General features: G+C 44.0%; 1 protein-coding gene across 1 annotated transcript in view; it reads right to left on the bottom strand.

The window, feature by feature from the left end:
- The window catches only part of SYPL1 (synaptophysin like 1), a 58,613-nt gene that overhangs the window by 43,609 nt on the left and 1,399 nt on the right, over window positions 1-13,605 (bottom strand). Inside the window, exon 2 of the mRNA XM_025207406.1 lies at window positions 12,545-12,606. Coding sequence (XP_025063191.1) covers window positions 12,545-12,606 — 62 coding nt within the window. The remainder of the gene's footprint in view (window positions 1-12,544; window positions 12,607-13,605) is intronic.

Below are 13,605 nucleotides of genomic sequence, written 5' to 3'. Positions count from 1 at the left end.
CAAGGCTCTGTCCTTGGACCCATATTGTTCAACATCTTCATTAATGATGTGGACACTGGAGTCAGAAGCAGACTGGCCAAGTTCGCTGATGACACCAAACTTTGGGGCAAAGCATCCACACCTGAAGAAAGGAGAGCAATCCAGGTTGACCTGGACAGGCTCAGCAAATGGGTGGATGAGAATCTGATGGTGTTTAACACTGAAAAATGCAAGGTTCTCCACCTTCGGAGGAAAAACCTGCAGCATCCTTATAGGCTCGGCAGTGCTACTGTGGCTAGCACTATGGAAGAAAGAGACTTGGGGATCATCATTGAACACAAGATGAACATGAGCCTGCAATGCGATGCTGCAGCTAGTAAAGCAACCAGAACGCTGGCTTGCATCCATAGATGCTTCTCAAGCAAATCCCGGGATGTCATTCTCCCCTTGCACTCGGCCTTGGTGAGGCCACAGCTGGAGTACTGCATCCATTTATGGGCCCCACTATTCAAAAAGGATGTGGAGAAGCTTGAGAGAGTCCAGAGAAGAGCCATGCACATGATCAGAGGTCAGGAAAACAGACCTTACGACGACAGGCTGAGATCTATGGGGCTCTTTAGCCTGGAAAAGCGCAGGCTCAGGGGTGATCTGATGGTCACCTATAAGTTTATCAGGGGTGACCACCAGTATCTGGGGGGAACATTTGTTCCCCAGAGTGCCCCAAGGGATGATGAGGTTGAACAGTTATAAACTACCGCAAGACCGTTTCAGGCTGGACATAAGGAAGAATTTCTTTACTGTCCGAGCCCCCAAGGTCTGGAATAGCCTGCCATTGGAGGTGGTTCAAGCACCTACATTGAACACCTTCAAGAGAAAATTGGATGCTTATCTTGCTGGGATCCTATGACCCCAGCTGACTTCCTGCCCTTTGGACAGGGGGGCTGGACTCGATGATCTTCCGAGGTCCCTTCCAGCCCTAATGTCTATGAAATCTATGAAATAAACCTAGAGATGGCAGCCAAGGGTGCATAATGTGCATGACAACTTTTCTGATGATGTTCAACAGGGGGATACATCTATATTTAAGGTCACAGTTACTTCTATCCCCCTTGTTTTTATATAATTGTACAAACTGAGTGCAGCATGAAGCTTGGTGCATCTGCTCCTTTAAGAGAAGGCAGGTTGCATGAGAAGCAGCCTGCAGGTGTGGTGAGGGAAATTAGGAGCCATGTGACCTAAAGGGGCTGGGCAATCAGGATATACGCACAGGGCTTGAGCTGAGCAGGCAGTCCAGTCCTGGGGAGCCATGGAGAGAAGAGCTCCTGAGCAGCAGGGCCGATTAATGCCCAAGCTGGGGTAAACAAGACCAGTGGTTTATGGATTGAGACTGTAGGGGTGGTGGACTCAACTGACCCAGGAATGGGGCCATGGGCCGAGGGATAGGGGCCAAAGCCAGGAAGCAAGGCCACAGTCAAGAGGGGTGAGATCAGGCAGGGTCAGGGACCCATAGCCCAGGAGAGTCGAGAACAAGCTGGTCAGGGACCCATAGCTCAGGTTTCAACTGGCTCAGGAGCAGAGGCAGGACCCAGGAGCAGGGGCCAAAGGTTGAGCAGTGGTCACAGCTGGAGACTCCCAGGGCCAAGGAGCCTGGAGATCTCAATTGGCCTACGAGTGGGGCCAGGGTCCAAGCAGAGTGGTCAAAGGGTGAGGAGGGCCACAGCTGGAGATTGACAGGGGCAGGGACCCACAGCCCAGAGGAGGGTAGAGACAGAACCAGAGGCTCAGTGCCTTTGACAGGTGGAAACAGGGTCAGGGACCTGGGGCTGCATGCAGAAGTAGCTAAGATGGGTGAAGTGCTGTGTGGGTGGAAGGAGATAGAAGCCTGAGCCCAGGAGGGACAGAGGATGCAGGCCTGAGCTGGTCAAAGGGTGAGGAGGGCCACAGCTGGAGACTGACAGGGGCAGGGACCCACAGGGTGAGCTGGTTAGTGATCAGTAACATCTGTGAAGCTTGGGTATGGCTAGAAGGGGAGATGAGGAGGCCATGTAATTAGCTCTTAAGGCGATGAGTATGGATACCTGTACTCATGAGCATGAGATCTGGCTTGGGGAGCCCTGGGGCAGCCTCCCTTTTCAAAAAGTATAATTACAGCAAGGCTTGGCAGGTGACTTGAAGAGAAGATGGCCCCGAAGAAAGCAGAGGTGACAAGAGCTAAGGGAGCTCCTGGGGCTTTATGGCCACCCCTGAGGAGGACCGTTATGCCAAGCATCTTTGAAATCCTGTGGTACTGCTTTCTCTTTCCAACAGAGCAATATAACTTCATGGAGCTTTCTAAATAATTCGTCCTTGGCACATCTGTAGATTTCAGTAGGCAAGCAGTCATTGCCAGATGCCTTGTTTCTGTGAATCTATTGAATGGCTTTCTGCAAATCTCCTAATGTAGGCTCACTGTCCAAATCCATCATAGCTTCAAACTGTGGTAATCCTTCATGCCCTTCATATTTGATTTCAGTCTCACTGGAGTATAGTATTCCAGTGTTCAATCCAACATTCAAGTTGTTTTTGTTTATCAGTGATGACATTTCCATTTAAGTCTTTCAGTGGAGCAGTCTTCTTTTTGACTAGACCAATTGCTCAGTCGATGCCTTCGTGCATTCCACAGCTATCACCTGTGTCAGCTGCTTTCTAAATATCACCATGGAGTTTCAGCCAAAATAAGTCTCTTGGTGTCATTGACAGTTTTTGCTATTTGAGTTTTATGTTCAATAGGAATCTTGACCTTCAGACTGAAATGACTAACAGGATCAGAAAAGCAGCTAAGGATTTGGGGCCATTATAGAAATGCGCATGGAATAACAACAAACTAAGGTGAAGATGCAAATCTATGAGACTTGCATACTATCATCCCTGCTTTATGGTTCAGAAACATGGACTACATATGCTAGGCACATAGACTGAACAGCTTTCACGTGAGATGCCCATGCAAGATCTGGAAAATAAAGTGGGAAAACAAAATGCCAAATACAGGTTCTGGAGCACTCAGGGCTGATATACTTAGAAACCATTATATAAAGAAGAGGAGGCTGTGATGGCTCAGCCATTTCAGGAGAATGGGAGGAGACTGTATCCCCAAGAATATTTTGTACAGTGAGATTTGAGATGGCTCTAGAAAGTAGGCTCACCCTCCATGGTGGTACCACAACATGTGCAAAAATGATATGAAGTTGTTCAACATCAATGTAGAAAGCTGGAAATAGTGATGGTTGTCTGTTTTCAGATTTCTCACCGTTGCTCCTGGACTCCAAAGACTGCTATTAAACATTGTCCTTTGCTGCCTTTGAGCCATTTTTCAGTTCATGTAACATTGCTCTGTCAAAGCCAAGCCAATTTCACTTAATTTGAGTATTATTTTGGGAAACATGGTTTCAAGTATTTTAATAAACTCCAAGAATTTTACACCTACTGCCTTTTCTTCATCCACTAAAAGCAGCTCTTTACTAGGCCTGTGTGAAGTGGCTAGTATTTGCTTCAGATTTGGATTCGGCCGATTCAGGGGACAATGATTCAATTCAGTGATTCGAATCACTGTCTCAAATCGATTCGGCCCAATCTGATTTGGGGATTTGGCTGCTGCTGAATCAAACAGGCCCCATCCCTCTCCTGTTCTCCCAGCCTTGTCAATGGCTGCCCTACCTTGGCCCAGCATCCCTGCACTTAAAGCCCTGCACTTACCAGGTCCTGCTTGAGCGGGAAAGGGGGCAATCTCTGCTGCCCCCCACTGCCCCGTGCTGCATGGAGGGCTCTACCATGAGCCCCCAGAAACCCTGACAGCTGCTGCAGCAACCAGTGAGTGAGGGACTTTTTCTTTTCTTTTCTTTTTTTTTAAGTGCCAGGATGGTGGGGCTGGGCAGGGCAGCCATTGATGGGGCTGGGAGAGTGGGTGGGGGTCAGGGGGCACTCAGGGAGGCTGGGGGAGCATGCAGGGGATGGGGCCTGTTGGGGATACTTCCATGGTCCCCTTCCCCCTCCTTCAGCATTCCCCCCGGCCCAATTACTGGCACAGAGCCCGGGTCCAGCTCCCTGCAGCGGCGAGCTCACAGACTTTTTCTGTTCTGTAGAAAAAGTATACGTTCAGCGGAGCCTTTGCATTGTCTGAGCCTTCGCATTTGGGGACTGTCTGAATCTCTGAATTGATTCAGAGACTTCAAATTGATTCAGACCTTTATATTGGTCTCCCAATTCAATTTGGATTCGGCGATTCAGATATCGAATAAGGCCAAATCTCCAAATTAAATCAGCAACTGAAGCTTTGCACAGCCTTACTCTTCACCTCAACTATTTTAGATCATTATCTTGTTAGTAAGCCTGATTTCTCTATCGTTAATTTCCCTCGCTGTATTCACAAAAGTTCTCCTCTTCCTTCACTCACTGGTAAGTATTAACTAATTCTGCTTTCCCTTAGTTTTTCATACAAGTCTGACTGTGCACTCTTGGTCAGTTTTCTTTCCTCATTCATTTCCAGTAAAGTCCTCATTTCAACAAGAGGCAGGAAATAAAGCAGCAGCTACCATGAGCACCAGCGTCCAAAGTACCTGGGCCATTTTGAACCAAATTGCATTGTTTTTAGAGTGCTCAGTCAAATGTTATGAGTTTTGGGAACGCAGGGTCCAGCTGTGACTGAACAAAATCTGTGCAGACTGATTGCTGCATCTTGCTCCTATATGACAGCTACAAGAAGGTGGTCAGGGAAAGTGTGGGTCCTTTACTAAATGGAGAAGGTAACCTTGCCTGAAAAGGCAGTGTGATGTAGGCTGGAAACTCCTGGGTTCTACGGTTGGTCTCCCACTGATTTTATGCATATTAATTACATTTCTCTACACCTCAACTTTCCATGTTTTAACACAGAGGTGATACTTATTTCCATCACAGGGCTGTTGCAAGGATTAATGAGTTAAAGTTTGTACAGTACTTTGAACTGTGAAATGCCTTTTTAAAAAAGAAAGTATCCAAGTGCTATAATTGAAGACAGGTTGAGTAGTAGAATACAGTGTTTTACTATTAAAGACAAAGTATATAATGTATATAATTACATTACAGCTTTTAAATTATATTGTAATCTTGAAACTTTCCAGTCAGAATTAATTTAGTCACCTACTGAAAAGCAAGAGCTTGTGAGAACTTAAGTAACTGCAAAATCATTGACTAGAGAGAGTCCTGTTGTGCCATCTAGTGGCATAGCGGGATAATGCAGACCTGGAAGTGTTGATCCAGGTACAGTTAAAGAAGTGATACAAATTTCTATTATTGCTTATGTAGTAAGCCCAGTTTTGAGGAACTGATTGTGAGATTTCTGTGGTGAGGGGAAGCCACATGAAAGCCTCAGTGCTGCAGACCTAGGGAAAGGGAACTTTGTAATATATTTAGAATACTGCAGTGCAAACCACAAAAATACCTGGGCTGTGGAGAAGCCAGGCAAATGTCTCAGAGCTGCAAAAGTAAGGTGAATGCTGTGGTATGTTTAGCAGAGGGCAGTGCAACCCACAGGAAAGTAGGCAGAGAGGGCCCAGGCTATATTTTAGAGCAAAGGAAGATAGATTTAGCCTGGCAATCTCTGACTTCCTCATATAAATAGGTCATGGCTCAAGTCTAGAATTTGCTGTTGTGTGTAAATAATAGTAAAGAAATTCTACTTAAGTAACCCTATTTTGTATTTTACTGCATATTATTTTACTGTGTGTGTCTACACAAGATGCTTTACTGTGCAGTAAACTCTCACCATCTATATGTGCACACTATTTACTACACAGTAAAATTAATCTACTGCATAGTTAGCTATTACCTGTAAATACAGGTAGTAAAACTAACGACATAGTAGACACTGTGCAGCAATGCATGTACAGATACTGGCTGGGAGCAAATTTGCTCCTTGTTAGCCCCAACACTAGGGGCCACAAGGGATGAGGAAATCCCCCAATCCTGATGCTGCTCAACTCCCGGCTCCCCCCCTCCCCACACACACACACCCGGAGCAGGGAGTCTAGCAGTGCCAGGACTAGGGAGGGAGCTCTCTGCTGCCCTGCACAGTTTGTTACAGAAATCCTCACCCAGCCCAGAGCTGGCTGGGAGCTGACCCAGAAGTGGGACAAGTCCCAGCCAGCCCCAGAGAGCTGGAGAGCTCTGCAGAGCTGGGAAAGCTCTGCAGCAGCAGCTGTCTCTTAGCCCCCTGCATACCAGGATCCCTCCTGATGTGTACAGGGCAAGGAGACAGCTGATGCTGCAGCTGGCAGAGCTCTCCTGGCCCCATATGCATGAAGACTGGTGCCATACTCCCTTCTAGCCCCTGGGCCAGCACCCCAGCGGAGCCTGGAGCTCCCCCTAGCTGCTTCAGGGGACTAGAGGAGGGTAGGAGCAGCCCTGTACCAGGCTGCTCTGGTTAGGAAGGCTTACTGCTCAATATTTTACCGCTTCACAGGCTGAAAGGTATGACTGCAAGTAGGGAGTCCAATGGAAATTTGTTCCTACCATTTGATAGTAAGGAACTGTAAGATCTATGCCCCCATTTCTAAAATGCATTACATGTAACGCATGCTGCATCTCTTCATTTGACCCTGGGTACCAAGTATTTTTATGCATTACAATTATGTGTATTCCAGCTGCACCTACAAGCACGATCCATTTCTGGGAGCCCATTGTATTTGGTGCTATATGAACACATAACAAAAAAACCCAACAACCCTTCTCCTAAGGAGCTTCAAAGTTAGCATCTTATATTTGATTCACAAATATACATGTTTTAGGCCTCAAAGATTCTGTTGTGAAACACTAGCTTTTGGGCTTAAAAAAAGCTTGAAAGTGGATGTATTTTAAACAAGTTAGAGGTTGAATAAATGCAGTATCGGCTGCAGTGGACCAAACATTTTCTATATTTCAAACCAAACTCATCAGCAATTTATTTACAATTTCATTATACGACTAAATTGAATTGATTAATTTGCCTTTTCTAGAATTGTAGATTTCTCTGCTGTTGACAAGGGGCATGTTAATGGCTTCAATATGAAGTGATGTTGTTTATGGCTTTGTTCTATTCATAGTCATTTTGTTGTCTTGAAAGAATAGTACCTGTTTTGCATGATTTCAATGCAGTATGCAACACAAAGACATCAAATAAACCAAGGCATTCCAGAGCAAACAAAACTATTCTCCCAGCTGGAAATACGCTGAAAACATTACAGGAATTAAAAAAAAATAAACATGCTCAAGAGGCGTTATCTTGAAACAATATCTAACTACAAATTGTTATATTGATTTAAAAAAAAACAACCCCAAAAACCAAACCTTGAGGGTATACACAGATTTTCCATTTCTGATAAACTTAATATTTTATTATGATAATCTTAATACAGCTATCTTTATACTCCCTGATGACCTTTCTCTAACACTTTGCAAAATAAGTGTATGGAGGTATCTTGAGTTCAAAAGGAGATATTTCTGATTAAAACACACATACCCTAAAAGGTTTTTAGGTAGACTGAGTTATATATGCACCTAAGGACAGTGACCATTAACTGTGTAAGTCACTTTGTTATTAATAATAGTGAATATTTTTAACTATTCTTGTAACAATAGCACCTGAAACCAGTGGATAATGAGCACTGCCAAGTGACCTATATAAACCTAACCTACACTGTGAAGCTGTGATCAAGAAATGAAGATTAATCTCTTTAACAGCACACATACCTCTTACAGTTCAAAATAGCAGGGAATGAAGTTTTACAGGCAACCCCCGCTTAGCACTCTTAATTGGTTCCTGAAAAACCGAGCATTAAGCAAAACAAGCGTTAAATGAAACTGAAGGTATTTGATGACCCAAGATGGTGACCGCAAGTGTTTTTAATGGCCCAAGATGGCGACTGCGAGCGTTATAATGAAACTCATTGAGCACTAAGTGGAATCAGGTATTGATTTAAAATGAGCGTTATGACGAAACAGCATTTTTGGGGGTTGCACTGCAAACATTAATTGGGGGTTGCCTGTATATGCTTGTGTCATATTGCTGTCCACAAATGCAAAGGCTCATTTGGATGTATACTTTTCCTACAGGACAGAATGCAATAGGTTTTCTTCAGGAATCCATTGAGATGTTTAAAGGAATAGGATACACTGAAGACCAAATATATCAGCTTCCTATAGATCCCAGTTTGCAGGAATAAATGAACCAATAAAAATCCCAATAACAACAAAAAAATAAAATGCTGAACTAGACAGCATGGTCAAATTAAATATTTTGTGTGACTGAGTGAATCCAGATATCATCTGATTGAGTTAAAGATTTAGCCACTACAGGGAAAAAAGTATTTTTAGATCTAAATGATCTATATAAAGCTGTTAAACACAAGTGCTACCCAATAAAAACTGTTCAGGAGATCTTATCAATCCTTCCAAATGCAAGATCATTTTCAGTTTGGGATGCAAGCCAGGGGGTTGGCAGATCCTAGCTGATGTGGAAAAGGAAAACTGTACTTTTGACTCCCTTTCTCAGCAGATATGTACTTAATGACTTTCCTTCAGGATTGTTTCATCACCTGATATATAACAGCACCTAGCTAAGTGCAAATTGACCCCTGGTGTGTGACAGGATAAAAATTCTGTATCCTGGACCAATCAGGAAACAGAAGTCACTTACCGACACTCCTATCCATTGCATCCTTATTCCACGTTGTGGAAGAAGATTAAGAATGTTAACAAAAATAAAGCCAGCTGACTGCCTTAGCTGGAAAGATGTGGTAGCATCTCTAAATTATCCTGTAAGTGGCAGCATTGCCATGGAACTGGAAAAGGAAGTCTCCTGCACTGCTCCTGTGCAGGTGCAGATCTTCAAATGTTTAGGTTAATTACATTTTGGAAGGTTTTTTTGAATTCCAAACTCCAGCTTTGTCTGGGAGTCTCCTTAGATTTTTAAAGTTAAAAAAATGGTATACTCCCTGAGGCCCTTTCATGGATCCTGAGGAAGAGCAGGGTGAAGTGAGAAGGTGGGGAAAGAACCCTTTACTAATAAGGTGTGGGACGGGGCTAGCACCACGACACAACAAGAAGAAAAGGGAAAAGACCTTGATTCCTTGAGAAGCAAGGATTTTTGGGTGATATCTTTTATTGGACCAATTGCATGGTTGGGATAAGGTTAAACAAGCTTTTGAATGCAAGGCATTGATTCTTTGGAACATCTAATTTTACTAAGAGAGTAAAGGTAAAAAGAGACCATTTTTACAGGGCTCTTCATCCTTCCAATGAACCTTACTAAAAATGTCAGTCCTAACAGTGCTGGCTATCCCACATCTGGCCTCACCTTTTTCTGCCAGCACCTCCTTCCTCTGTAGAGAAACATGCTCTCACTTAATGCTGCTAGAGGACTTTTTTAGTCTGTGAGAACTAGCTAATAGAAAGAAGCAGGCAGATGCTTCCCCAGATTATTAAACTAGCCTGACTGATCTGTCCCCTTGCTACTTTACGATTGTAGGCTAGATGGAAAATCCTCCATTCAGAGACCATTTTTTGACCCTCCTGAATGGGACTCCCAAGGTTCTGAAAAATCTGTCAGTGATAGAAACCTACAAGCCACGTGAGTGGGAATCTGAGATACGTGTAATTTCAGACTAAGTAGCAAAAGAAAACTTCTAAGCCAGAACTTTTATAAAGTCCCAAAATAAAACTTTGGGTGTTTCCAATTAGGCATGGAAAGTGCCAACTGTTTCATGAATCATTTATGGGTAATATAAATCACATGCAAATCAATGATTCCATTTAAAAAGGGGGAGTAGAAACCAGTGCTTGTAACAGAAGTCTTGACCACTTCATATGTGATTGGAACTGAAACATCCCTGGTTGTTAGTTTGTCAATGTCTTTCAGGGCCAATCTGTACAAGTATCTGCACCTCAGAGTGTGAACAGACGTAACATTTGAGATGTTTCCAAATGTAAGAATTCGGAAACATTAACCCCCCCCCCCCCCGAGTGTTTCAGCCACTAGACAGACCCGCAGCATATGTCATGCCCCCCTGGCTGGAGCACTTCAAAATCACTGTGGCTCCCTGCCATAGCATACTCTCCAACCCGGGGTGCAACAGGGGCTGGGCAACCTGCAGCTCTGCTCCCCCATTCCCTCTCAAAGGGCAGGGGAAATAGCAGACTCTCAGCACAGCTCTATAGCCTCCATTTCCTGTGACTGTGGCTCCGCTCCCTTTCTCTTCTCTCCAGGGGTTGGTCTCCTCCCCTGATCTCTGGTCCTCAACAGCATCTCTGCCTAGGGCACCAAATTTGCTAGGTATGCCCCTGCAAAAGGTCCAGTGTCCAATATCACAACAATGACCCCCTCCCTGGCAGACTCCCTGCAAGCTGCCTCTTGTCCACATTTCTCTTTATTCCTTTACTGGGGAGTTCCCATCTCCTCAGTGTAAGGAGTGTTTAATGGCTTTGTACATTGGGCCTCAGGATTTGAAAGGTGCAAACAGCTCTCCACCTGGGTTTTTTCACCATTGAAATCTGACTGAATATCAGCAAACTATGAACAGGGATTGTTTGTTTTGTTTTGTTTTGTACTGGCTGCCCACTCTATTTCCACTTAAGCTGTCCAAGTAAAAATAAACTTGCTCTTCTGATGGCAAGCGGGCAGAGAATGCACAATGCTCATTTAAATGTGAAGTCCAACTGCTTGCACTGGAGACAGAGTGATTTTGGCTTGTGCCCAGGTCTCTGGATGGAAATCTAATCATCTACTGCATCACATGCTAGAGACCTGCCCAAAGTTCTGTCTTGCTGGCACTGACTATGCTATGTCCTTTCGCACTAAGACCCTGACACTCCCCTCTCAAAAGAGCTCTGAATACTTGGCAGTAGTCCTATCTGTGATTTTCCAGTGGCACATGTTCAGTGGCTGTTATTAGCTTTGGCAGATACAAGGAAAACGTTTTGTAATGCTGGAAAATCCCCAGTATGCCAGTCCTATATGACTGATGAACAACACACGACTCCAGCCACATCTCTGAATTTAAAAGCATGTAGAGAAATGAAAAAGAAACCAGAGATAAAGAGGAAAGGGGAAGAGGCAGGAAAGAAGGAAGGAATGAGACAAAGGTACCTTCTTCTCTCACTATTCAATCACCCTCTTATAGCATTACTATTAAGTCAGGGCTTTAAAATCAGGAGTCAGGCCCTCCCCAAAATTGTAATATTAGCTTAAAAATCATGAGATTTTAAATACATTTAAATTCTTATGATTTTTTTTCTTGTAGTTTTGCCTTAGAGTCTATATTTTCTCTGTATTCAGAAGGGCTTATTTTAAGGAAAGCCCAGATTCTCAGATAATCGCAGGACTCCAGGAGCTGGAGCTTTGAGATCACCAAATACATGACTCATTAGCCAAGAGTTGGCAGCGCTTTAGTGATTGCCTACAAAAGCACAGTCCTCTAGTGATTAATGACCCAGAGATAATGTAATGTAAAAGGGAGGCTTACTTAAAGGATCAAAATCAAGCTGGTGCAGTGGGCTAGCACTAGCCTGGTAAGACCTATACACTGAGGTGATGCAGAAGATGCTGTGGGGATGCTATATAAAGCACTGAATTTCACCCACAGTGAATTTAGATCCACCGGCTGCTATAGCCATGGCTATGGAAGTAAAATCACAGCAAGTTACAGGCAGAGCTGGACTACATTTTTCAAATAAATAATTCAAATCACCATAAAGTACAGTTGTGAGTTGAGCAAACCTATTAACTCATTAGAGCCACATTTTGCAAAAGCCACATCCCTAAAATAATTAAAACAATTTGGAAAAAAAAGTCAAAATGTTATCTATGTTGACACCTTTGAAATGAAGTGTTTGTGTTTCTCATTTCTAACAGAAATGTGTCCTTTTTAATAAAGACAAAGGGTAAAAAGAACCCCACACAAATCGAGACAATGTTTCATGTTGGGTCAAGCCAGATTTGTTCTCTTCTCCCAATTTTTCAGGTTTGGCCAAGAAGGAAAAATCTCATGTATTTGGGCAGCTCTTGTCACAGGTTCTTCAGACCTGGGGCTGACAAAAAACAGCATTTTCCAGGAACCTCTGTGGAAGAGAGATTTGGATACAGAGTAGCTCCTACAGTTGCCCTTTGGTGCTGCAAAGTCATTAGTGACTTGTTTCTGCAAGAGTTGTTTCAGCATATAGAAGGTCAAATTCCTTCCAGCTCATGCTTCCTGTTTGAGCTGGTGCAAGGGCACAATGCTTGTTATCTACAGCTCTTGCAAACGGTGGCAGGCTGTGAAGAAGCAGTTGGTGAGTGCAAGTTTTGCATGCACTGGGTATCCTATTTTCCATTCTTGTGATAATTTAAAAATGATCAATGTACATGTCAAGGCCACATAGAAGCCATGGCATACCTGCAAATTGTAGTTTAAAGACATGATATAGTCCATTTACCATATTGTAAGACCCCAGAAAGGAGATGCAAAGGGGAAGCCACTCAATGAGCTCTCCCCAGTGCTGGCAGAACAGTTAAGTAGCCATTAGGGTTGCTTATTTTCCTTACCTGAGGGCATGGAATGAAGATGGTGCAGGAAATTGTATTGCTGGACTCACAGGATGCTCCATCTTAACAGAATAGAAAAAATATACAAGAATGAGGCAGGAGTTGATGGAACCCAAAAACGGATGGTGGTTAAACTAGAAGATATTCCCCTCAGTAGAAAGTCAGAAGTTAGCTTTACGTGGTAAACCGAGTGTGTGCTAGTGCAGCATCCTAGCTGCTCAGGGTAGGCTGCCTTCTAAATTGGAATAGCAAGAGTTTTTGGTGGTATTTTTCATTGGACCATCTATAGTTTGGAGAGATGTTAGACAAGTGACCTGAGGAAGAACACTTCATGCTTAAAAACACAGATTCATAGATTGTAAGGGGCTGGAAGGGACCTCGCAAGATCAGGTCCAGCCCCCATGCACTAGGCAGGAAAGACAACTGGTGTCAGGTACCCCAGTGAGGTGACCGTCCAGTCTCCTCGTGAAGATCTCCAGGGTAGGTGACTGCACCACCTCTGGAGAGAGTTTATTCCACAGTCTGGACACCCTGACTGTGAAAAAGTTTTTCCTAGAGTTAAGCCTGAAATGGTCTTCCAGGAGTTTGTGGCCGTTACTCCTGGTTTTCTCCAAGGATTCCCTGGTGAACAGTTGTTCATCGATCCCTTGACATACTCCCCGGATGTAGTGGTAAGGTGTTACCAAATTCCCCTCTCAGCCTTCTCTTTTTTAGGCTGAAGAGTCCCAGGTCCCTCAGCCTTTCCTCATATGGCTTGTCTTGCAAGTCTCTGATCATATGGGTGGCCCTTCTCTGGACTCTCTCAAGCTTTTCCACGTCCTTGTTGAAGTGCGGCACCCAGAACTGGATGCAGTACTCCAGCTGTGGTCTCACCAATGCTGAGTAAAGTGGAAGAATCACTTCCTTGGTTTTGCTTGAGATGCAGAGTATTGTTTGTGCTGCTGGCAACAGCATCATACTGACAGCTCATGTTCTATGGTCTATTATTACCCTCAGGTCCTTTTCATTCATGGTGCTAGTCAGTTTGGCACCACCGAGCCTGCAAGTATGTTGGGGGTTGT

This window comes from Alligator sinensis, unplaced genomic scaffold (genome assembly GCF_000455745.1).
Source record: "Alligator sinensis unplaced genomic scaffold, ASM45574v1 scaffold100_1, whole genome shotgun sequence".
Taxonomy (NCBI): domain Eukaryota; kingdom Metazoa; phylum Chordata; order Crocodylia; family Alligatoridae; genus Alligator; species Alligator sinensis.
This window is presented reverse-complemented; position numbering and strand designations above follow the sequence as displayed.